Source organism: Brachypodium distachyon, chromosome 3, assembly GCF_000005505.3.
Source record: "Brachypodium distachyon strain Bd21 chromosome 3, Brachypodium_distachyon_v3.0, whole genome shotgun sequence".
NCBI lineage: Eukaryota > Viridiplantae > Streptophyta > Magnoliopsida > Poales > Poaceae > Brachypodium > Brachypodium distachyon.
The window spans coordinates 38,588,086-38,613,603 of record NC_016133.3 but is presented as its reverse complement, the minus strand read 5'-3'; the positions used below and the strand labels follow the sequence as shown (position 1 = coordinate 38,613,603).

General features: G+C 44.7%; 2 protein-coding genes and 1 long non-coding RNA gene across 4 annotated transcripts; 1 reads left to right on the top strand and 2 right to left on the bottom strand.

Moving 5' to 3' along the window:
• Positions 1 to 4: 4 nt before the first annotated feature.
• Positions 5 to 1,251, bottom strand: LOC100833706. The gene is made up of 3 exons (XR_001406805.2): positions 850 to 1,251; positions 642 to 723; positions 5 to 549 (listed from the first exon to the last, which is right to left on the bottom strand). It is a non-coding gene; the product is annotated as a heavy metal-associated isoprenylated plant protein 25 (long non-coding RNA).
• A 210-nt stretch (positions 1,252 to 1,461) lies between these two features.
• Positions 1,462 to 6,427, bottom strand: LOC100824719. 2 transcript variants are annotated; one of them, XM_010236845.3, is made up of 7 exons: positions 5,970 to 6,390; positions 4,726 to 4,854; positions 4,171 to 4,265; positions 3,939 to 4,064; positions 2,915 to 3,592; positions 2,614 to 2,827; positions 1,462 to 2,511 (listed from the first exon to the last, which is right to left on the bottom strand). In XM_010236845.3, the coding sequence occupies exons 3-7, from the start codon at positions 4,240 to 4,242 to the stop codon at positions 2,021 to 2,023; spliced, it is 1,581 nt and encodes a 526-aa protein (XP_010235147.1). In that variant the 5' UTR covers positions 4,243 to 4,265; positions 4,726 to 4,854; positions 5,970 to 6,390; the 3' UTR covers positions 1,462 to 2,020. The 2 variants fall into 2 exon arrangements, with proteins under 2 accessions (XP_010235147.1, XP_003574511.1); XM_003574463.4 differs by lacking the exon at positions 4,726 to 4,854 and having other exon boundaries at positions 5,970 to 6,427.
• Positions 6,428 to 20,416: 13,989 nt separating this feature from the next.
• On the top strand, positions 20,417 to 25,162 carry LOC100824414 (ultraviolet-B receptor UVR8). The gene is made up of 11 exons (XM_003574462.4): positions 20,417 to 20,642; positions 20,736 to 20,880; positions 20,997 to 21,107; positions 21,194 to 21,254; positions 21,332 to 21,450; positions 21,773 to 21,858; positions 21,956 to 22,157; positions 22,552 to 22,605; positions 23,504 to 23,614; positions 23,735 to 23,791; positions 24,531 to 25,162. Exons 1-11 carry the CDS (start codon positions 20,605 to 20,607, stop codon positions 24,714 to 24,716), a joined length of 1,170 nt encoding a protein of 389 aa, XP_003574510.1. The 5' UTR covers positions 20,417 to 20,604; the 3' UTR covers positions 24,717 to 25,162.
• Positions 25,163 to 25,518: the final 356 nt, after the last annotated feature.

Genomic DNA, 25,518 nt, shown 5'->3' with positions numbered 1-25,518 from the left:
AAAATTGGAAAGTGGAAAATGGACCAATATAAATCACCCGAAATTCGAAGCAACAGATCTTAAAAAACAAAAAAACAAACTGCAAATTGGAACCACTGTACCGACAAATCAAGCGAAGCACAAGGTACCAAGAGGAAATCAATTGGAAACCACCGGACGAATGACGGGGATGGACTTGGCTGGGGTTTAGGGATGTGCCCTGTACTCTTGCCTCTGCTAATACATTGAGTTAAACACACCGACTAGTTCAAGCCAATATCTTTAAATCGAAGCAACAAACTGTATAGTTCTGGCATCTTTGAAACTTCGTTAGTGCTACTATACGTCCTTCATCATTCGTCAGTTGGGTTTCGCCGAGCAGTTCAGCATCAGCTCTGGAGCGTTGAGCCATTCAGGGTCAGGCGTGGTGCCCGTCGACCTCCTTGATGTCCATTATCTGGACCCGGCGGTTGGTCCTCTTCCGGAGCTTGATGGCCACGTCCTGCGGCACGAACGCGCCGGACACCATCACCCGCTGCTGCTTCCGCTCGATCAGGTGGCTCTCGATATCTGCATGCTCTCACGCCAAAAGTTTCCGGAGGGCTCTCAAATTTACTGGAATGGACTAAAACAGTGGCGGGTCCTCAGAATTTTCGTTTTACCGTGCATCTCGAGGAGAGCTCTCCGGATCTTGTGGTAGCACCCGTTGCAGTCGATGCTCATCCGGAGCGTCATGCAGTAGAACTGCGGAAACAACGTCACGTACAGCACAGACAAAGTTAGCCACCTCGTTTGTTTGTACTCTTCCTGCAAACATCCTTCTTACTAGTTTATTTCTTTGAAGCAAGAACTTTGGCGTCAACCTCTCACCTTGTCGCTCATGGATCGCTCCTCCTCTCGACGGCAGCTTAGCCTTGCCGGAGAAGAAAGCGGAATCTGAAAAGAAAGAAGCAACTTTGCAAGGGAAAGAGGGGGGAATGTGGTTTCCTACGGGACTACCGGCCGGGTCCCCGGGGTTAAGATGATTCCGGGGTCGATTGGCTTGCTTGCTTAGGCTTATCGGGGCGCCCAGCGTGTCTTCGTCGTCTTGTTGGAGAGTGGAATCAGATCCTGGCCCAACGATGCAGGCAGAGGCTTTCGCTAGCTTGCACGGGTAGTTGTCCATTTCCTATGTTCTTAGCATTTACAGCAAAGAACATCCGGAACCTTCCAACATGAACATTAGACATCCGGAACCTTGCAATACATATTGTGATTTGTGAAGTCGGTAGAACTTGTTAGAAAAGGAGGGAAGTCGGCACGATAGGTTTGAAAACGATGGGGCCACTACGTCCAGAGTTCAGACTAATTGAGCAGGACTAGATTCTGCCAAGCCACCAGCGAAAACGACTTCACAACTATACCACATCAACTTGCTTTTGAATAACTTTTCGAAAGAAATGAAAGTCATCATACAGCTTGAGCACATCTTAGAAACGTTGCTGCGACCAACGAAACTCAAGTGCCACATATTTCCATTACAGTACTGGATTCAGTCTGCCATCAACTACGAGCAAATTTAACTTCAGACGATTGTATTGTTGAAATGTAAACAAAGAAAAAAACAGGGAACTTCGGAAACTACCAAACTGGGAATTACAACTCAGGCATCTATCCCTACTAAACAAGACTTACGAACTCCTATCGAATCCCCTAGACTAGAAAGTGACAACAGAAAGGCAAAAATCCCTAAATTAGTTTTAAATACAAACAGTATACTCCCTCCGTCCCATATTAAGTGTCGAAATATTACATGTATCTAGACGCTTTTTAGGTGTAGATACATCCATATTTGAACAAATTTGAGACACTTAAAATGGGACGGAGGGAGTACTTTGCTTGCCCAGTTGCCCTTGATGACATCCCAGGCATCACTGTGGACAAGCTTGCAAAATTCTGGATCACAGGACACAAAAACACGGGGATGCAACAAACTCACATCTCGCCGAGGCCATTTAAATCTGGAAGGTGCATAAACGTCAGTCATCTAAGTAGTCTTTCTTCATCTGGACATCACCAAGCTAGAAACTGGCACAGGCAAACCAATGAAAATTGGCTGACCGGTGCTCTTGCAAAATTCTTGATCAGGCACTGAATTAATTCCACACGGGCTGGACTCATCCATGTCTCCCTGGCTGCTGCTACCGCTGCCAGTGTCTGACTGCCTTCTTGGACTAGATCTTCTACGCTTTCTTGCCATCCATTTCAGATTGTCAAACTTGAGATCATTTGTGAGATCAGCCAGAACACGTTTCTGACCCCGTGAAATCTTGTTGCCCAAAGATTTGCCATCACTTCTTTCATCAGATTCTGGTTTCGGAGATGGATTATCCTGTAGGCAGATGAGTTTGCTCAAGCCTCTATGTTCACACTCCGAAGAACGCAACTGGCTTGTGAGATCTTTTCTTTCCTTCAAGGGATTCCATCTGTCACCAACCCACTCAAGTGACGGCCTCAAATCATCTTTGTCAAAATCAGCTACCCGCTGTTCTCCTGTGGTAAATAACAAAGAAACTTAGTTTAAGAGTTACAATCTCCAATGTAATCCGGTAATCACAAGAGGCAATATTAGTATAGTAACTTAATTGTAATTACCAGGAAAATAAACTTGAACGCGTCCATCATTTCCACGATGCAAAACAATACCCTCCCACCAGCCACCATTCCACCATGCGTCAACAATAGCCCCGGTATCAAGGGAGCATGCACCCTTGCTATTCTGCACATGGTGTGGCCGAACCATTGGTCTTTCAGAGATGCGTATGCCCAACTGATCAGGTTTAGCTATTCTTGTTAGACAAACCCACTCCTGTACAACAAAATTAGGTCAAGATAGGCTCAAAAGTAGTGTAGGTGACAAGAAATAACTGATTACATGTAGTGAAACTAGATGTACCTCCAAATTTCCTGTCTCCTCCGCATTCTGAAGATCTTGGTATTGCACCTTGATTTTATCTTTATGCCTCTTTAAGATTAAGCATCTAAACCAACAGCCCCTTATACCACTATCCTGAGACAGGATTTCAGCATGGCAACCAGGGTATAACTGTTTTTGAAGGCTATGCTCCAGATCAACAGAACCCGGACAGGACTGTCCAGAAGGAAGGCACTTCCTCTTCTGCACTCCATTTGAACCAGGCCCACTTTTGGTTACCTTAAAACGTACCTTTAGAGAAGAAGCTGCATTAAACATGGTCCTGACCAATTCCTGGCTCCAATACCCTTGCAACTGGGAGATGTCAAAAGGCTTGAGTTCATAATTATCGATCTGGCTGCGGCAAAGATAAGGATACCAACAGCTGTGTTTGGTGCCACTCTGAAACTTCTCCAAGTGTTGAGCACTCAGGACTGCAGCCAATCCATCAATGCATTCAACATTGAGATCTTGAAGACCATGGGAAAAGAAAATCTCTCTGTCACCAACATTTGGGGGCAATTCGACACCAACCTCATCAACTTTGTCAAACCATCGTACCATGACCATGTTGAGTGCGTTTGAGTCCTCATACAGATCCTCCACATAGGCAATGAGCCTCTTCTTTTCTTCGCTCATGATGTAGACAAAACTATGCACCTGTAGAGGTAGCAAAGGCTTTTATCAATAAAGGGTCAACTTTTAACTGCTAACAATCAAATAAACATTCAGACTCTATCAATTTTGGCCAAATCATCCCCCCGCCCCACAATCTTCTCCCAAAAGGAAAATAAATGAAGACAAGGAACTAACTAATAACAGAAGGCCACAGATTTCCTCCCAATAACTCCTCCAGGTTAATCTTGGCATCTTTCAGGTTAAGATCTAGCTATACTGGCCAAATGCTTTCATTCAACTCGGCATCTCATCTTGTTACTAGTAGACACATTTAATGGAGTGGATGGTGGCAAGTAAGAGTCGAAGAAAAGATATCTGATAGACATACCGAGATAGTAATTCCCCTACGGCAGAAAGATCTGTAGTGCTTCCATCGTTTTTGGCAGTGCCATGCAGGACCTAACCATGTGAAATCTTTTGAATTTTTCCTGGCTATTGATGCAGTAGAGACATCCTGAGTGCATATAGAAGAATATGCATTAGTAAATAGGGTATTAAGACAGAAAAATTGACAACAGATACAAGAAAAGAGGAGAGGTAATCTTGAAATAACTCCAAACCTTTGAGGCAGGAACATCAAGAAAGTCAACATCATTGTCATCATATGAATTTCCATGAAACCTATTAGCCATCGAAGAAGTCCCGTCATTATAACCTGCAAAAGTATCATTCATGATAAGAAACTCACCCAAGAAAATAGTGAAACACGAGGAGACTTAAACAAAAACACTAGTGTAGAACATGTAGGCAAACAACTCAAGATCCAAATGGAAGAACACACAAAGCAAACAAAGTAGGGAGCAATCATGATATACAAGAAAAACAGAGGGGGGGAGCAAGCACGGACACATTACCAGAACGAAACCAACATTGGGAGCAAATCTACTTTCAAATACTTTGGACTACTTTGACTACTGTCTTTATTTAAACAAAATGCTCTGTTATGACATTCCATCCTAATATAATTAAGTTGATATGCCACCACACCGCAAGTCTTGTCGCCAGAAGCAGCTGGGATGTTTCGAATAACTATTTGGCATATTGCTTTACTGGAGGGTGCATTATTGTTTCCATACAGGTCGGTAGACCACGGGGAGCACAGATCAAAACAGCACCTGATTGACTTTCGATTCGTCGGTGCTGCCTCTTTTCTCTCTATATTCCCAAACGCAAGCTTACACGATTGACCCAAAGAGGAAAGCAGCATCGGCTTCCACTGGCTAACACCTGTGTTCTCCATAATCCTATGGAAAAGGAGAATCCATGAGTTTTGCAAGTAACCAAACATTACTAAATTGTATCGGATAAGGAAGCGCTAACAGCTTTTCTAGCAGAAACCGCAAAGCCCAGAAGAAATACGGAGTAGCTTATTTCGACATCTAAAAAAGTAACTCAAATAAACTGACACGGTAAGAGTTCCAATACGACAGAAACGGAAGGCGAGCCTGCCAGCAATCAAATCAGAATCATAAGAAAAGCCATAAATGGAGGAAAGCTGAAAGACAGCACCATACTAGACAAGTCCATAAGAGGTAAACTCTGCGGTAGATGAAAGAAAATACTCCAAACAGGCTAGGCAAATCCAGCAACTCTTCCTCTTGCACATAAAACAGACAAGAATCAAACGCTCAAAAAGCCGGTAGACCGTGTCCCAGTCGATTATGTTTGTACAGAATCAGTAAGCTTCTATTCTGGGATGACTCGTGCATACGGATAAGTGGTGACAGCCAAAAACACGAGAACGTTCCATGTCTTTCTTCCTCAAATCAGGTTAAACTGCCGCAACAGGAAATACAGCGTGGGGAACACGTATTCATTGCCATTAACATATCCTAGCTACGTTCTGTAACCATAGCCACCGCAATCGACTAGAGCCACGGAAATAGAAAGGACTGGATGGAAGAACATCTCGTAGAAAACCAGATCCGCTCCACGGTGACGCGGAAGCAAAGCACTCAAGAGTTTCAGACGAATCGATAGCACAAACCGCCTCGCTCCTCGACTAAAACGGGGGAACGTCGTCTGAAATCAGGAACCACGACAGGCTATCCGTGATAAAATGGCATAAATATGAAACGTAAACCAAAACAACACCTAGAAAGAAGGCTCGGAACAAGGGAAGCCCCACGTAACAAAAATTCACAGACTAAAACGCATTAGAACCGGCAGAGAAGCGAGGCAGGAACGAAGAAACACCGTCTTTGTATCCAAAATCCAATCAAAAAAGTCGGGGCCTCTTTCCCATCCAAATCGACAGAAGAACGACAACATCGACGAAGAACGCTACGGCCCTGGCTGCAAAGCGCCCAAATCCACCGCCCAGACACACGCGGAACACACGCAGGCGCCCAAATCTTACCGGAGACGAGAGAGGAAAGCCAGTCGACGACCTCCCGCCTCGACCGCCACTTCCTCGGGGCGCCGTCTGCCGCCGCGGGGGACCGGGACGGCGACGGCGAGGCCGCGCCGGGGGGCGCGGCGGCCAGCGAGCGCAGGAAGCGCCCCTGCACCGCGTACGACATGTGCCGCGGGCTCCGCTCCCGCCCCACCACCGCCAGCTCCCTCTCCTCCGCGCCGCCGTCGCCGGGCTCGCCGCGGAGGTAGTAGTGCACCAGGCGCCGCCCACGGTCGTTGGACACCACGACCTCCTCCCACTGCACCCACCTCCTCCTTGACGCCGCCGCAGCCGCCGGCTCGTCCATGGCCGGGAAACCCTAACCCTAGATGGGACTCTCGACTCGCTTGTGGTGCGCGTCGCGTATGGCCGGCCTCGCACGAGGGGGATCAGATTTGGGAGAGAATAAAGGAGGTGGGCGAGAGAGAAGGGGGTAGGTATATTTATTCGTCTATAAGCGGGGGTAAATAAGAAACTTGCGAGGGGTGTATGGTAAAAGTGATTTGGCGTAGCGAGAGAGGCCCTGGGAGTTTTACAGAAAGGGGCTCTAACTTCTGTTCACGAGAAGTTACAGATTAGCCTTCTCTAAAAATAGGGGGGAAAGCAGTTAGACCGTGAGATTTGAAAACCACGTGCTTATCTGACAACGGCATTATACGGAAAATTTGACTAAGGTTGTACGGATTACTACCAAAATCAAAATCTGGTTTGCTCTTGTGCACGCTCCGAATATACAGAATCGAAATGAAATACTCGCTCCATCCAATCAAAAATGTTTCAAGTTTGTCGAAACTTATATGTGTCTAGACATAACTTAGTTTGTAGTGCTTTCAAATTTAGTCAAAATTGAGAGGCATTCTTTATTGGACGGAAGAAATATGAAATATGTGTTCATTTCTGTTCTCTCCGATTCTAAATTGTTGTGAAACACTTTTCCATACACCCTTCACAAGATAATTTTTAAAAAATGTGAATCGTTATTTCTACCTATGATGTAAAAAATGTGTGAAAAAATTTCACACTAAAATGTGAAGACCTAAAGGATGGAGCACCGGGGGAGATCGATCGATCGAGATTTAAATCGGACATTGGGATAGGAGACCTCATTGCCCGAGGCTTGCCTAGCCCCAAACACTTGCTGGTGGGGAACAATGATCCATATCAAGGGTGTTGCAACACATGTCTACACCATAGAAGAATATGTTCCCCAAATGTGTTGCTAGCTAGGAATTGGGGTACCTACCCTACGGAGTAACATTATAACTCGAGGTTGGACCATAACTCAGCTTACATGCAAGCATGTAAAGTCACATTGAGGGACTCTCGCATATATTTGGAAAAGCATTCCTCGTTGGGTCACTCTTAGGCCACAACACTTGTAACCCACCCATTGAGCCGAGAACTCTTTAATATTGAACAAGCCCTAGTTGTTTTCACAGTCATTCTCCCTTCCACAGTTTGGACGATGGAGGACTTGGCGCGGATGCTACAGTTTTGTTCAGACCCGTAATATTGACAAGTAGAATTAGTATTATGGTATAATTTGTTAGCATCACGTAAATTCGTCACAAAAAAGGACTAAATATGTTCAGAAATGTCGTGAATACTATATCTAATATTTTTGTATAATCCCTTGAATACCGAGCAAACTCCTTTTTTTGAATCCTTTGATAGTTGAATATAGTTTTTGAATATATTGTTTAAATTTTTCGGCTTCTACGGAGGACGAGCTACAAAAGAAAATTTCTGGCTCCCAAGCTCCATGAAAATCCCTATTTTAAAATCTTATTTTATTTTGTTAGTCTTCACGTAATCATAAAAAAAATCTATAGACGAGCATACAGATCTATACTGAATATGAATATACCATTCGATGGGTGACGTGCAAACATATGAATAATGTGTCACGTGAAAAAATTGGCTTAATTTTTTTTGATAGAAAATTTGGCTTTATTAGCTTGATAAAAAGTTGGTTTAGTTCGATAAAACTTAAATAATGTGTGTGTATCTAGAGCGCGAAAATGTTTGCTTAGTTCAACAAAAGGTTGGTTTAACTCGATAAAACTTGAATAGTGTGTAATCCAAATGTGAATAGCGTCACAAAAAGATATAACTTGAAAGGCAGTTTTTAAACATTATTCATGCCTGGCATTGTTCTTTTTTGCTCCTCTCTGTGTATAATGAATTTAGATCTGAAATTTTATAAATTATGGATACATATATTATGAACACACTCCACTTTCGAAAGATTATAAACTTTTCAGAAATGCTGCACTCGAATAGATGGTAGCACTGGACATTACCTCTTCACGTCTAGATGTTTCACCGGTTCTATAGAAAAAAGAAACATAGCACCCACCAGATGATAGGTGATGATGTCAAAACGCCTACGAGTTAGTGCTGAGGCACGATATCCTTCGAGGCCGTGAGCCCGTCGTGGTCGCTCTGAATGGCCCCATTTTGTACAATCATGCTTGTGTATCAGTTTATTTTGTATAAGCATAGCTTTGTACACGAGCAGAGTAGTTCTTTTTGTGTGCATACAGTGTGATAATTCGATAACAAAAGCCATGTCAAAAACAAAATCGTTTGATGGTTCTGCGGTAAAACAAGCGATATGACTTAAATAAATTCTCGTTTTGTTTTGATAAGACAATAACACATCCGAGTGTTTGGCGCCTCGGCGGTGGTGAAAGAAGAGATAAGACAATAACACATCCAAGTATTCGGCGCCTCGGCGGTGGTGAAAGAAGAAAGAGGACATGTCTGTCGTCACACATGGTTGATCCGCCATTGGATTCCAGTAACAAGGCTATCGTTTGGTAGTACTACCATGTTTCTTTCCGACGAAAACAACTGAATTGACCATCTTATTGATAGTAGAGGGTACAAGTTACTACTACCGAAGAGCTACTCCCGAGAAAGAGAAAACAGATAGTTGAAATACAAAAAAAAAATAGCAAACATCGAGGAAGAAGAAAGAACAACAAGAATATTCAGGTGATCATTACGGTGAGAAGAGATACGAGCACCACACAGAACATCGTAACATTTCCTTTTTTTACGTTTTCTTTTTTTTCAGGAATTTTTTACGTTATGCTTGTTCTTGTAATTTTTCTAATAGAGCTAGGCTAAACTATTTCAATTGAATAATGAGAAAAGTATATTTTTCGTCCCTTAATTTGTCGAACAATACATAAATTGCCCCTCCATTTTATTTAGTCTTTTCATCCTCTGACAGTTGAAACCGGACACCAATGGTCGCTCACCCCATCAAAGCGGTATCAGTGTCGTCATATCATGGTTTTGGACCTAGAATTGTCATTTCAGCTTACCAAGTTGGCTTCACTATTTATTTTAGCCCCCGAGTAAATTTGTCTACGCCAGAAAAAACAAAAAAACAAAGTCAATGTGGTATTCCAAGACCAAAACCATGACACACCAGCATGAATACCAATTTGCATGCGGCGACGGATCATTGTTGTTCGGTTTCAACAATTGAGAAACCAAAATTATATGAAAAAAAATTGTGAAACCATTTGTGTATTTTTCGACAAGTTGAGGGACGAAAACTATACTTTTCTCTTAAAAATACTCATGATACAGTGGATACAACCATAACAGTTGCCAAAATAAAAGGAAAAAAAATCTAAGCTCTTGAAATATGCCAATGTGAAACACAACAAAGAAAAAAAATGGAGCCCTCGAAACATGCCAACATCGAAAACAATGCATAACAAGAAGTGCTTGTGTACAAACATATAACTTCTTCATCACACATGTCTTACTATAAAAAAAATCGATAAAGCTATTCGAGATCAGCTTGCTCTACTAGAGTGGCCGTTTGCTTTTTATCCAGGAACTCAACATTTTTCACACAATTGATTATTTATTTTCTTTTCTTTTTTCGAAAAGGCCGTTCAGCAAAAATAGAAGTACAAAACATCTCACACATAATAAAAATTATATCGAATTCCTTCGACCACCAAACGACCATTGTCGCTACCAGAACAAGCTGATGGCGCGCAAATGTCGCCGCTCTCATATTTGAGCTGACATGATCTTGTCTGTGACAGATGGGAAGTCCTCATTCACATGCCCCTGAGACCCGTGTCACAACGTTAGTTTTCTTGTCTAGTGGCTTTGATGTGTGTCGCCACTTGTCAAGGGCCGGAAGCGCAATCGACGTGGAACAAGGTCTCCCCAACTCGGCCTCGTTTTCATGGTGCTTCATATCATTTTCTCCCCAAATTTAAAAAAAGAATACTGAGTATCTACTTGTGCAAAACTTATTCACTTGTACGCCTAGCCCACTTGGGCTAATGAGAAGGACAAACAGAGGCTCACATTAGACACCATGTTATTTTCTCCAACTTCATTTATCCAAGTACTCTCCAAATAGATGCTATGACAAACGGTGAGCACAAATGGACCCTGAAGATGCCCTAGGCGTTATTCTCTTTTGCTCCCAAGCTCCGTCGAGCCAATCCTAAAGGTCGAGCAATTCAGCAAAGCTCGATGACTAAGGGCTCATTCGGTTTGTAAGATATTTAGAGGATTTTTTATAGGATTTCAATCCTTAGGAATTTGATCATAAATTCCAAAAGATTGAGCTTAAATTGAGCTAATTCCAAAAGATTCTACGCGTTAGGCGAGACCTGATGAAAAATTACTAAGGATTAGAGTGACAATGACATGTACTTTTCCTATTCCTGTGATTTTGAAGTCCTAAATTTTTAGGCACGTTCTAACGTTCCAACATTTTGCGGCTCCATGGATCTGACAACCCGCGTAGGTGGTTTGCACCATGTCCCGCTAACCCGCTTGTATACGGCCGCAAGGGCAAGGCGTAGGGAGGAGATCAGTCCATACGGGGCCGTTTTCGGGGAGGATGGCCCCGAAACGTAGGCGGGCCCCACCACGCTCGGATACGACGGATCTGATCTCTCATTCAGCGTGACCATCAAGAAAAAGTCGTCGTCGTCGCAGCTGGATCCAGCTCACCCCCGGGCCACCGCTTTCCCCACAAGCGCAAGTGGCCAGAGAAACACCGCCCCCGCTTTAATTCTCACGTACCGCGGAGCACGCTGCCAGCCACAGCCATATCGGCCCCACGGAGACATAGCCCCACCTGCCATCGATTAACCAGGGTCCGCCACAGCCTTTTCACGGGGCGGAGCGGCGGAGCGTGCGATGTGGACGGGATCCGGATTTTTTGACCCGGCGGCCGGCTCCGCCTCGCGATCAGATTAACCGCACGTGACATATTTTACTCCTCGGGGGCGTCTAGAACGTGCCGGGCGATACGAAGAAGCGACGAGAGTCATCCGGAGGAGGAGGTCGGCTGACCAGGCACGGCTTCTTCGTGGCTCCCTGGCCGGCAATGGCGGCCTCGCCCGTTTGGAACCTCCTCGCGTATTAAACATCTGGCCATTTTCTTCTTTCTCTTCTGTTTGGCGACGAGGGCCTCGGCAAGGCGATTGACGATGGAATTGACACCTTCGTCATCCGTGGATCATAGAGTGTTGACTCTTGATCCGACGGTCTCCGGAGTGTACAGTGCCGTTCAGTGCAATTTTCACGAGTAACGATTAATGCCTGCTTCTAGTACTACTACTACTACTCAGCACGTTTGTCCATTTGCCCCTTTCTTCGCAAGGGTGGACTTCTGCGTTCTGAGTCAACTGGATGCCATATGCTTAAGGATGGACCATCTTTTAATACGTATGCCCGCGTGCGTAGGCATATGCAACTTGTATTCTCACGAGTAAGGAAAAACATACGGCATATTACGAATACAAGGAGATTTCAAGGATACTAGCTCAATTGTTTTTGATGGAGATGTTAGAGTGATCTCCCATCCGTGTGGACCCAATGGTCCATCGGGGTCTAGATCTGACGCGTCCTGATTGGGGGCGTCCAACCCAATATGGTTGGCGGGCCACTGTCGCGCTGCGCTATATAAAGAGGTGGGGGCTGGAGTACGCACTACGAGTTTCGCTATGTTTGTCACCGATCCCACCGACATCCCCTACCGATCTAGGGTTGCGCAGAGGCGACGGGAAGTTCCGTCCACGCCGTCGCCCCACCGTCTCTCCCTCGCCGCCGTTCGCCATAGCCATGGCCGCATCATCGGGATCTTCTAGCCAAGGCGAAGGTACTGCTCTCCCTATCTCTCTCTCTCTCTTTTCGTCCCATACCCGAACCATGTTGAATCACAGTATAAAGTTCATCTTCCCCGAATTATTCTACACCCAGTTACATCTAGGATCTTAAAATTGGTATCAGAGCGCACTGTTAATAGTTGTAGATCCGTCGGAAGAAAGAAAAAAGAGAAAGAAGAAAGAAAAAGCAAAAAGAAAAAGAAAAGAAACCCTAGCCAGAGACTTACCCGAGGATGGCCGCCGGTCACCTCCACGGGTCGCCGGGAAAGGGCGGCCGCCACTGATCCCTTGACGGCGACGCGCGCACCCTCGGGTGCCCGCGCACGCCGGCAAGAGGCTAGTGAGGCCGTCGTGGAAGCCGGGGCGGTGCCGCCGTCAAGGTCAAAGAAAGGGAAAGAGAAAAGAGGGTGGCGGGGAGAGAAGACGGCCGGGGGTTGCGGCTCGTCGCCGCTCGCCGGCGGGCGACTCTGGGCGCACCTCGCCGCTGCCGCCGCCAGGAACAGAAAGGAGGAGTCCAAGGGCTAGGGTTTTGGCCGGGTGACGAGGACATCCCATCTCAAGATACAACCGCTGCACCTCCTACTCCACAAATCCAAGGACCAATTACTCGAGCGCGTGCACGTCAATTAAATTATCAGGTACTTTCGTTTCTAGGAACTATTTCTAATAGACATGAGAATATGATGCTGCCTAAGTCCGATATATTTCTTACACTTAGGAATGATGGACCTAGCATGGACGAGAGGGACAAGTATTGGAGCATGATCGTGCATGGAGATGGCAGCCAATGTGTGAGGATTGGAGATGAGGCTGCGTCACCTTAATAAATTGTTTTAGTCACTCACGCCGCGTCCGAAGTCCAAATCAAGCAAACAAGTACTTGTTGGAAAGGTAATTCCAAGAGCTTTCCAACGGATCTGGCCCCATCAGGAGATTCGAAGTGTGCTTACCTTGAAGGACAAAACAAGCTGACAGATTTGATTTTCTGTTTTCAAAAGAGTTGTAGTTTTGTTAGGAAAGTTGGATATTGAGTTGGATTTCGGCCCCCTTGTCAAGATGGACAAAAATACATCTCTCTTCTCCTTTATATACTCCACGTGTTCTCCTATAGAGGCTTGGATTTTGCTTAGTTAAAAAGTTTGCCAATAGCTGCAACTTTCGTGTACCTGATTTGTGTCCAACGACCAGATCAAGAACCACTTGTGGAATCCCACCTTTTCAATAAAGCTTTCATCCTTAGTCGCAATATCTAGATTGCAATTTTAGTTCTTGCTTGTTCTTGATTTCAGGCAGGGATTAAGACCCTCGTGGTCAGGCTGATCGTGCACTTGCAAGATCGGTAACCTCCAGGAGATCGGCCTAGCGATTGCATTGGCGCAACGGTTGCTGCACGTTGTAGTCGGATCGCCAAGTTCGATTTCCACCAAATCAAATTATCTCATCTCATCGAAAGATCGGGTCCCTTTGCCCTATCAAGTGGTATCAGATTTCAGGTTGCTCGGTGAGATTTTCGGTTCTACTAGGATAGTTTGCATCAGTTTTTCATACCTAGAGTCCACATTAAAAATAAAAGCCACAAAAAAAATTAGGGTTAGATCACCCCGTCCCATAAACTTGTTGAGCCATCGCTTTTCTCTTTTCGAGTCTGCTTTGTTGACGTTACGTCTACATCGACGGGTCGAGTGCTGGTCTTAGGTTTAGTTCTTTTAGAGTTTCGAGTTCTGTTCACGTTCATCACGCCGCTGCTGCCGCACCATATTGTTTTCGCAGCTCACCACCTTCCCACCATACATACTTCCGTCACCACCGCATCATCATCGTGCCTCGGCACACCTCGATCTCGTAGTTTTTATCTTTCTTTCTTGTTCTCTAAGTTTTACCCCCTCTATCTTCGTGCTATAATCTGGGCTGTAATTGTTATCCACAAGGAAAGTCCCCGCAAGGAAAGAACAAAAAATCCGGGCTCTAATTGTTGCCAGCAAGGAAAGTTTCGTCCGAAAAAAAAAGAGAAAATAAGAGAAAAAAAGAAAAAAGAAAAAAAATCGTGGTTATACTTTTTTTTACACCTCGGGGTTCAGTTTGAGACACTCATCTCCATAGTGAGTTTTGGCACGTCCGTTCACGACTCCTAGCATCACCCTTTCGATGTTTATTGCTTTTAGTGCCGCGCCGTGACATTGGTGTTCTAGGCTCGCATCTCTAGTATAGTCTAGCCTAGGACCAGCACGGTACCGTCGTTGAGCGTTCCTTCAACTTTGCATTCTTGAATTGAGTTTTGCTAATCCTTGCTACCATATTTTTGGCCTTCCTATAGCTCCACAGATTTCTACACCGTGTCGTGTGACGTTCCCAGGCAATCGCGTTGTCCAATCCTCAGAGTGACTGATCTTTGTAAGTCGCCGCTCACGCCCTCCTGTTTGGTAAGAACTTGTAAGAGCTTTGTATTTTGCTTGACAGATTGCGCGATTGTGCCCACACATCCCAGTAGTCGTAGGCATATTCTTATCTCTGCCAAGTACTAACCATGACAGGAACAGCAACAGCTACGGAGAACGCCACTCCAGACACGATGACTACCTCAGCACTTCATGCTCACTTTACAAAATTAGTTGTTGATCATGCGCAGGATGTCGACACACGCTTCATTAACACCATGGAGAGGATAGATGGCCTCGAGGCAGCCTTACAAACTAAAATTGATGTCAAATTTCAGGAGATCCTTGACCGGCTTCCAGCACCAACCCCTCCACCTCCTCGGGAAGCATATGTGGGCAGGGCACGACGTGTGCCGCTCACACAAGGCCAACATTTGGGTGTTACTGCTGCTGCAAACACGGAGACGGATTCATTCATTAATCGCATATATGTGGTTGTTTATTTTGACGACATCCTCATATATAGCAAATCTTTAGCGGATCATTTGACTCATGTACGTGCTGTTTTTAACGCCTTACGCGACGCTCGTTTGTTTGGTAACCTTGGGAAGTGCACCTTTTGCACCGATCGTATTGCTTTTCTTGGCTATGTTGTTACCGCACAGGGTATTGAAGTTGACCCAGCCAAGATTGATGCTATCTCCAGCTGGCCGGCGCCCAACACGGTCACACAAGTGCGCAGCTTTCTTGGCCTCGCTGGTTTCTATAGGCGTTTCGTCAAAGATTTTGGATCCATTGCAGCGCCCTTGAATGAGCTTACAAAAAAGGACGTTCCCTTTGTGTGGAGCAATGCACACCACGACGCCTTCATGTTGTTGAAAGATAAGCTAACTCATGCCCCTTTACTTCAACTTCCTGATTTTAATAAAACTTTTGAGCTTGAATGCGATGCTAGTGGCATTGGGTTGGGTGGTGTGTTACTCCAAGAGGGTAAACCTGTTGTTTATTTTAGTGAAAAATTAAATGGGCCTAGTCTGAACTATTCTACTTATGATAAAGAATTATATGCGCTTGTTCGGACATTAGAAACTTGGCAACATTATTTATGACCCAAAAAATTTGTTATCCATTCTGATCATGAATCGTTGAAACATATTCGTAGTCAAGCTAAGCTGAACCGTCGACATGCCAAGTGGGTCGAATTTATTGAGTCTTTTCCTTATGTCATTAAACACAAAAAGGGTAAAGACAATGTTATTGCTGATTTGCGCAAGTCTAAACTTATGCCACGAGCTGCTGGACCTTTCAAGCAGTTAGCAAAAATAAATGATAATGCATATAAATTTGAGTTTCCTGCAGATTTTGGTGCACATTTAACATTGCCGATCTGAAGCCCTATTTAGGCGAGGATGATGACATGGTGTCGAGGACGACTCCAATTCAAGAAGGGGAGAATGATGAGGACATCCCATCTCAAGATACAACCGCCGCACCTCCTACTTCACAAATCCAAGGACCAATTACTCAAGCGCGTGCACGTCAATTAAATTATCAGGTAATTTCGTTTCTAGAAACTATTCCTAATAGACATGAGAATATGATGCTGCCTAAATCCGATATATTTCTTACACTTAGGAATGATGGACCTAGCATGGACGAGAGGGACAAGTATTGGAACATGATCGTGCATGGAGATGGCAGCCAACGTGTGAGGATTGGAGATGAGGCTGCGTCACCTTAATAAATTGTTTTAGTCACTCACGCCGCGTCCGAAGTCCAAATCAAACAAACAATTACTTGTTGGAAAGGTAATTCCAAGAGCTTTTCAACGGATCTGGCCCCATCAGGAGATTCGCCATGTGCTTACCTTGAAGGACAAAACAAGCTGACAGATTTGATTTTCTGTTTTCAAAAGAGTTGTAGTTTTGTTAGGAAAGTTGGATATTGAGTTGGATTTCATGAAGTTTAAACTACAGAGAGCACTGGATCCCGGAAGCCAAAGCGGGTTTCCGTCCGCTATGCAGCATTCTGATGCAAGCGTTAACACACCTGTACTACGTTCGTCGGTGGAGAAAACAAAATCTCACTTCTTCCGCGGGGGTAACAGGCAGTAAGAACAATAACTTGCTCTGTCTTTTTCCTTGATGAAACTCAACAATCTCTGACGGCATCACACGCCAGTTTTACATGTGGGTTGTGCCGGCCATCGATCTCAGCTATAAGGTGGATCTGTTGTGCTGCAAATCGTGTACCGATGTTCATCTCGAGACCGGCATCAACTGCAAAGGAAATCTGAGATATTGCTGAGGTAGCAGGGCGCGGCAGGCACATGTGAGATGCCTATGCGGCTATGCCTATGTGATGACGCCCATGTGGTGTGTTCTTGATGATTTATCCACGGACAGACGGAGCCAAACCGAGGCCACAGAAAAATGAGTGGACGGTTTGTGCCATGCAACAGCTTCAGGCTCAGAATTTCGATGGCTTGGTAAAGCTGGTAATACATACTGCATGCACTGTGGTGGAGTAACTTTTGAGAGTCTCCCCAAAAATATTCAGCAACAACCGGCCGCTTCTGAATTTCTCTTCTCGGCGGAGGATCCTGTTGTACGCACGTCATAATCAAAACGTTACAGGAGACCCCGGAGATATGTCAGCGGATACGTCTGAAGAAGAGGAGGTGTTTGTAGAGGTGGAATGGACACGAGTTTCGACAGTGCCCAAAGAGAGCAACAAATCAACGCTCGGACACTGAAAGAGAGTTCACAGCCAAGCAAATGCATATCGGCTGAAACTGAATAAATATGTAGTCCATGCGATAAAAATAGCACAGGAATGCTGCATCGTTGATTTGTTGGGTAAGATCTTCCTTGGTTCTCCTTTGTTTTTTTGCGTTCTGAAAAGAGTAAAATGCACCGAGGTCCGTATTCTTTCGCGAAGGTGTCAAGTAGGTTCCTAATCTTTGTAAATGCACGTTTAGCTTCTCATTGTTTGTTAAGTGGTTCATCCCAAGTCCCTCGCCTGTATGCACAGCTCCAGTCACATGACGTGGATGCCACCTAGGCTTTGGGCCCACACGTCAGGCGACGACGTGGCGTTGCAATCTTACAGAAACCCCTCGTGTGGCGGATGTTCCTAAGAAGAAAAATGTGTCTACCAAGAGAAAAATGAGTTCTGCAAGAGTGGTAAAAAAATTCCATTTTTTAATACATGCAGATGTCACTAATTTTAGGTGGCAGCGCCACGTCGTCGCCTGACGTGTGGGCCCAAAGCCTAGGTGGCAGCCACGTCATGCGGCCGGAGCTGTGCATACAACCGAGGGACCTGAGATGAACCACTTAACAAACAATGATGATCTAAACGTGCATTTTTAAAGAATAGAAACTTATTTGATAACTTCGCGAAAAAATATGGACCTGTGGTGCATTTTACTCTCGTAGAAAACAATATATCAAGCCGTGATCTGTACGGTCAGATGACCCAAAAGATGAAATTCTGACGTATGGATGGAGCTCTTTTCTCTCAAGTCCACTGCAGACCTGCAGTTGGGGTTGCTGGATCTGGCCCTGGCCCATTTGGAGCTCCAATTCGGCACGGCTCAGAATCGGCCTATTTTAAGGATGCAAGATTGCCTTTGCTTTCTTTAATCGGCCCCTTCTTTAATTAAAGGGAAAACTGACTACGAGTACTTTGCTTACTTGATCTTCTGACGTGCTATTTTCCGGAAACAAATTGCTTACTTGCTTCCTTAAATAGCTTTGCACGATTCTTCGGTGCTCAAGTCCACTCCACACCGATGTTCCTATTTCCGGTAACCATCTCAATCAGTAATGCCACAAAATTAGTCTTTGCTAAAAACCTTCCATTCTAATTTAATTGCGAATTTTGGCTCGTTTCTCTGATCTACAAAGCTTGTTTGTCGTCTTCCTCGATATCGATCTAGAGTTCACCTTTAGGAGGAATTCTGTGTTGATTAGAGTGCCGCATGAGTAGTACTGTATTGACGTGCAACGCTGTTGCCTGTTCTTGATTAGACGAAGAGTAATTAACCACACGCCAGTCATCTGTTCCTGTAATCCTGTTAATTGGCAATTCAGCATTCAGCTGGTCAAATGCCACGATGTGTTTCTATATCCTAGTCTGAACTTGCCCCCGTCCGGGGCCATGTTAGCCGCCGGTCCTCGGCAGCCCGTACCACCTAGCTCGTGGGTGCGCTCCCGCAATGCACCGCGCCATGCGCGACGTTCGGCCTCGCCGTCATGGAGCTCGCGCTCGCGATCCTCCTCTGCCATTTCGCGACTGGGAACTCCCCGGAGGCGCGGCTCCCGGTGAGCTGGACATGGGGGAGGCACTCGATCGGGATCGCGGCGAGGAGGAAGAGCGACTTGTGGGCTTGTGGCTGCTCGCTCGCCAGTCGTCACTCTTCGTGTGCCGAGCACATGTCTATAGTCCTTGTGGGCTGTGGCCGTGTTCAGTAGAGCTAGAGCAAACTGAATTCGCACTCAGAAACTCGAACAAACACAAGTCCACTGAATTTCGGCCCACCTATTGTTGACAAGTATACTCCTATAACAACAAAATGATGAAGCCGGACCTGAATAAACAACATTTTTAAGATCCCAAAAGAGAAACGATATCATAAAAAAATAATACAAAAAGGCGTTGTTTCATTGTTCATCTTTTTGTTAGTTGCTGCAGCTTTTTAGAAAAGCGCAGCACAAATTTCAGGGGAGTTGCTGTTCTGCTCCGTTGCTTCGATTGTCAACCTAGAAGGCGTCATGGTTGCTGAAACCACCAGTTAAGGCAGCAGAATAATTGGTCAACAAGATACCAGGTTCAAGCAAACTCTGGAAACTACACACGAAATTAAGCTATAGTAGTATCTGTTTCTCACAAATTCATTGGTTTGGCTGTCATGTGAACTCTTAACAACTGAGTATTCAAGGAGTTAACAATAATACCAAAATCACATAAACGAGGAGCCTGCACTGACTCATCAATTCACCTTTGCCTATCTTTAGCAGTGCCATTTTTATACTAATGCTACTCTGAAAGCACATAAACGAGGAGCTTGTTGCACAACCACACATTTATGAGTTGCTTTGGGTAAACTATTGCCTTGATTACATGAACCACCTAGATTAGCACAGACCTCGAGAGCTAACAGTAACAGTGGTCGGTTGTCTGGACCGCATAAATTATCTAGGTCAACACAAAACCCTCGAATAGACAGCCTTCATTGATTCGCAGGATTTCAAATACACAGAATTAAGAAAAAATTCAATATTAATAATACTGGAATTTGCAATACAGGCTGTTTGATTGCACGACAAGAATTTACATGAACTTACTTAAGATTAAACAAAGAAAATTTTCCACAAGACCTTTTGGAATTGCACATAAAGTGGTTCATGGAATTTTTTTAAATGGTTTCAAATCCTAGAAACCAAAAAAAGTACTCTCTCTGTTTCATAATTCTTGTCTCATATTTGCCCAAAAATAAATGTATCTATTTCTAAAAAATGTCCAGATACATGTAATATTTCGACAAAAATTATGAAACAGAGGTAATACTAGTATAGAAAAATTTCATAAAAATAGAGTCCTACATATCATTTCTTTTGAATCAAAAAAGTCCTTTGCAAGTCCAGGGAAAGAAATACTCCACCTTGTTTAAAGGAATACTGGGAATCTTGGAATTGCCAATTCAAGCAACACAATCACGAGTTCCTGGAATTGCGTGACTCACCGGGACATGACCTGGAACCCACCGCCACCGGCGCCGCAGACCCCGCCTCCAAAACCCTATTGCGCGAAGCACAAAACCCACGCAAGACACACGACACACGGCCCTAAAAGATAGGCGCCCCCCAAAAAACCCAAACCCATCACCGTCCCCCGAGGACACGGCGGCTGCAACAAAAGCCACGGGCGCTGCTGCTCTGCTGTTTGCTGCTGCCTGCGGTTTCGCTATCTCTTCTCCCCCACTCCTCCCTCCCCATCCCTCCGCGGCCACCTTCCAATCCAAGCTCTGCACCGCGCGCCGCCGCCCCCCTACTCATGGCGCCGCTGCCCCGCCCCGCAGCCGTCCTCGCATGGTGAATACACGCCCCGCTCGCTCGCTCGCGCTTCTCCGTGTCCCCGCGATGTGTGGCGCCTGATTTTGTTTCGTTTGGGTTGGGTTTTTGCAGGGGTTCGGGGGAGGACGGGCAGCTGGGCATGGGCGGGTGCGACGAGAAGGACTGGGCCCACCGCGTCGCCGCGCTGGATCCGTACGCCGTCTCCGCTGTCGTCGCCGGCAGCCGCAACTCCCTCGCCATCTGCGACGACGGCCGCGTACGCGCCTCGCCTCTTCCCATTGATAGCCCGCTTCCTCCTCCTCCTCCTCCTTGTACTCCAGAGTGTTTGTTCTGATGTGCTCTCGCCCGGTTGGTGGCCCCGTCCGTCTGCAGCTCTTCACGTGGGGGTGGAACCAGCGGGGCACGCTCGGCCACCCGCCGGAGACCAAGACGGAGAGCTCCCCGGCACCCGTGGAGGCCCTCGCCGGTGTCAAGATCGTGCAGGTGAGCGCAGGGTCACTGCTGGGAAATGCAATTCGGGACTTGTGTAACGCTGACGGAAGCTGTGTGTCTTTGGGTTTTGGTGCCAGGCGGCGATCGGTGGGTGGCATTGCCTGGCAGTGGATGACAAGGGGCGCGCCTATGCTTGGGGTAAGGGGACTCGGTCTCTCGCGTGGTTTTATGGTCGAATTCGGTGGATTAGATGAAAATATGAGTTCATGATGCAGGGGGCAACGAGTATGGGCAGTGCGGGGAGGAGCCTGAGAGAAAGGAGGATGGCACAAGGGCGCTCAGGAGGGACATCCCCACCCCGCAGCGGTGTGCTCTCAAGCTCAAAGTTCAGCAAGTGAGTTGGAACAGATTCAGATTCCTGTCATGTGCTAGTTGCGGCAGTGGGAATGTTGTTGGAACTTTTGTCATTTTTATTCATGGTTGCAAGGATTCGGAATCCAACAAAGTTTGCATTATCTTGTCACATCGGCATATGCTTGTTTCCAAGACATGTTTGGGCTGATAGAACACATAGGGAATAGCTTATTTTTGAAACTGCTACAATGTGTCATGATGTCCCAACGAGATGCTCATGGTGTAGGATGATGCTTGAACTTTTTTGTCCGTGCTCCTGCTTTCCATTCGGCAGCCATTAAATTTTTGTTTATTGATTTCAGGTAGCTGCTGGGGGGACCCACTCAGTGGTTTTGACACAAGAAGGTCATGTCTGGACATGGGGGCAACCATGGCCTCCGGGTGATATGTATGGTGCCTGTGCCTTCAACTGAAACTCTTAATTCCCATTTTTTGGCATGTGTTGTCCTGTTATCAAATTATTGACCATCAGTCATTTTTTTCAGCAAGCAAATATCCACGCCAGTACGTGTGCAAGGTCTTGAAAAAGTGATGATGATTGCTGTAGGGGCATTCCATAATTTGGCACTATCAGAAGACGCAGTTTTGTGGGCGTGGGGTAATAATGAGTATGGTCAGCTGGGGATTGGAGATACCCAACCAAGATCACAACCGATCCGTGTCGAAGGGCTATCTGGCCTCTCGTTGGTGAGTCGCATTGATTTGTTGCTTCTACTTTCTAATATTCTCTCAAAAGTAAGTTTGATATTAATTGAAGTCTTAAGACATTGAAAAGCTTGGATTCAGGCTTGCTTGGTGATTAACTTAGAAAAATAAATTTAAACTAGTTCTTTAGATCCCAGGTCAAAGTCACGTTGACCTGCAATAAGTTAAGCTTTATTTTGCTTACAAACCATGGTTCGGAACTGCTAGTACTATTCTTTCAATATCGTTGATGTTTGATGCTGCCTAAGCAAAGAATTGTATTATTGATTATACGCTCACAAATTGATATATTTTTCTGCACAATGTTTTCCCCTGATCATGTCTTCCTAAAAGTTTGGTTCTGATTTTTTGCTTTAATTTCTACATCTTTTTCCAGGTTGACATTGCTGCTGGAGGTTGGCATTCAACCGCATTAACTAAAGATGGGGAGGTATTTCCTTCCCTTGACTTAAGCTGGCACATTATCTTATAATTAAATTTATTTTCTCTGGCTGGAGCGTGAGATGACACAATTCTAATGAGCAACAGTCCACAGTCATGAAGTATATTTGGTGAAAGAGAGGTGGGATGGCAAACGGGCCATCACCACCAACTCAAATATTTAGGAGTAAAAAAAAGATTCATGAAGAATGTTGCCAAGTTATAACGGTATCCAGAGTCCACATGATCTGAATCATGCTATTCCTTCAGGGCAATATCAAGTTATGTCAAAATAAGGAACTCTTGCAAACATATAAAGTTAACTAGACTTGAGCTTTGAAGAAGTTGAGCTCATCTGAGAAATACAGAGAATTTTCAGAATAAGCTACTGGCACAAGTTTGGCTTGAATTCCATTGAGCTAGCACATGCCAATTTTGTTCCATTTTTTCTCCAAAAATAACAGTGCGGACATGCAAATATGCATTGCTGCAGGAAAAACTGACTGGCCACTAGAATAATGATGAAAAGGGAACCACAAGTAAACTGCCATTTGGTGTTGTACTGCATATTAGAGAAGAGAACGAGATGAAAGAACATGAAATGGACATAGTGAGAGTGCAAGTTGACAACTAAATTTAGGAATCATGCATTTGTTTTGTTCATATAATGCAATTGTTTGTTAAGTCCGGAACAAATGATATGTTGATTGGTATGTCTATAATTTTGAGAAATGAGAAAGTTGATCTGATCCCAAGTTTGAGATTGTTGATCAGGAAGATGTATTTGAACTCTTAGTTATTTCTCAGGGTGACCACATATATCTCGTGTAAAAGCATTATTTTTCCCATGTGTTGAACGTGAGCTGGAATGTGGTTTAACATTGTCATCTATTTTTCTGTTTCTACAGGTCTATGCTTGGGGAAGAGGGGAACATGGGAGGCTTGGCTTTGGTGATGATAAGAGTAGTCACATGGTGCCCCTAAAGGTTCAGCTTCTAGATGGAGAGGATATTGTCCAGGTAGTCCACATGTGCCTGAAATGTTGAGTTGGGTTGCTTTTGTTCTACTATCTATAAGTGTCTGACTGAGGTGTGTTTCCAAGTTCAGCACCAGATTTCATGCTTTTCATTTGTTGGCAGGTATCATGCGGAGGGACCCATTCGGTTGCGCTAACTAGTGATGGACGAATATTTTCTGTAAGTAGAATTTTCTTTTCAGCTGCTTAGCATGTACTACCTGCTGTATCTTTTGTAGGTTTTAGGTACAATAAGTATACGATTGCCCAGTCCTTTTGACCATTTTCACTATTTTTGGTAAATATTACCAACAGCTATGCAAAATAATCATAATTTTAAAGTAGTTTAAATTGAATCAGAATCAGCACTAACGATTGTTCTTCAAATGTACATTTATCTTCTCTAGAGTAGCTTGAACTAACACCCCAGTGAAACCCTCAAAATTTGGTATTTTGTTGCCGTTTCTGAGTCTCACTGCAAACATATTTTTTCTGTTGAAAAACCTACTTGTAATTATTGGAAACATTATGATCCTTGTGATATCAAGAATTGCTGATCTGGGAATATCAGCTGTACGAGTTTCACTAGTTAGTACTGTTCAGGTTTTTTTTATTTTCTTTCATTGGCCATTTTTTTTTTCTTGATCTTCCGTCCTCAACATCAATTGGATGCCTGCATCCCTTTGATTTTTGAAACATGTTTAGTCATAGACCCTATTTTGAATTTGCTAGCACCAAAATCTCATAGTGGTGAGTGGTGACAGCAACAAATAATGTGTGCTGATAGTTCCCCTTCTTGTACTGATATTTGAAGTGTAATTGACCTTTTGTAATTAGTGGATTTCTTCCTCCTAAAAAATCATGGATAGCTTTTCAGACCTTCACTTATTTGTATCATGTTTCCCTTGCCATGTTCGCAGTACGGGAGGGGCGATCATGGCCGTCTAGGCTACGGTAGGAAGGTGACAACGGGTCACCCAATGGAAGTGCCCCTAAACTTGCCACCGCCGAAGACTAGCGCCGGCCCTGACGGGCTATGGCAGGCCAATTTTGTGGCCTGTGGCGGGCGGCACACGCTGGCCATTGTGACATGGACTGATATGTAACCACCAGGCAGCATGGTCGCTTAGTGTATTAATCGAAGTTGAGGTTATAATAACGGAGAATAAGAACAGATACTTTGCGGAGATACGGAACGAGCTTCTCCTTTGGTGGTTGCTGAGTTGGGTTGCCTGCGGTGTCTGAATGAATCACATTTCAGGCTTCCATAGAATGTTCTGATTACCAAATTTTGCCAAGAGTTTTCTGTGAGCTGTGTTCTCTCTTTGGCTGACATGGCCAGCTATTTCGATATTTGGATCATCTTTACTGGAGTCTGGGGAAAAAGATTGTATGAACATGTGAGCTGGCAGATGAGAACACTGAAAGTTGGAATGAACAAATGGACATGAACATTTGCCTCACATGGAAGTGGCAATATGTAGACAGTGAAATCTTAAAAGAAAGACTGATATTTGAGCAGGCCTAAAAAAAAGAGACTGATATTTGAGCACTGCTTTTTCTATGCAATAGAAGATACATGAATGCATTGCATAGAAATTTATCAACTTCGATACTATTGAATGATAGAAAAAGTCATTGAAGGAAAACTGCAAAATATACAAGAAAATCATACAATCCAAAGTGGCGTTCAACAATTGGTCCTACGTGACTACTTTGAGGCGTTTTTTCCCCTTCAAAAGGGGCAAGCACCACCAGCCTTGCAATTTGTCTAAGAAAAAACTTACTCCCTCGGTCTCATACAAGTGACTCAAATTTGTACAAATATGAGTCTAGATACATGTAATAGAAAGTCATTTAATATGAGACGTAGTGAATACATGTCAAAGACGGTTTAGAATTTTGTTT

Excerpts from the sequence above, each read along its gene's own strand:
- LOC100824719 (XM_003574463.4), bottom strand. The coding sequence starts at position 6,312 with ATGGACGAGCCGGCGGCTGCGGCGGCGTCAAGGAGGAGGTGGGTGCAG. Across the intron at positions 4,266-5,969 it reads GCTTTCCTCTCTCGTCTCCG|GTTATAATGACGGGACTTCT; the intron begins GTAAGATTTGGG and ends ATACTTTTGCAG. Across the intron at positions 4,065-4,170 it reads TTGATGTTCCTGCCTCAAAG|GATGTCTCTACTGCATCAAT; the intron begins GTTTGGAGTTAT and ends ATATGCACTCAG.
- LOC100824414 (XM_003574462.4), top strand. The coding sequence starts at position 20,605 with ATGGCGCCGCTGCCCCGCCCCGCAGCCGTCCTCGCATG. Across the intron at positions 21,255-21,331 it reads GGGGCGCGCCTATGCTTGGG|GGGGCAACGAGTATGGGCAG; the intron begins GTAAGGGGACTC and ends TTCATGATGCAG. Across the intron at positions 21,451-21,772 it reads TCAAGCTCAAAGTTCAGCAA|GTAGCTGCTGGGGGGACCCA; the intron begins GTGAGTTGGAAC and ends TATTGATTTCAG.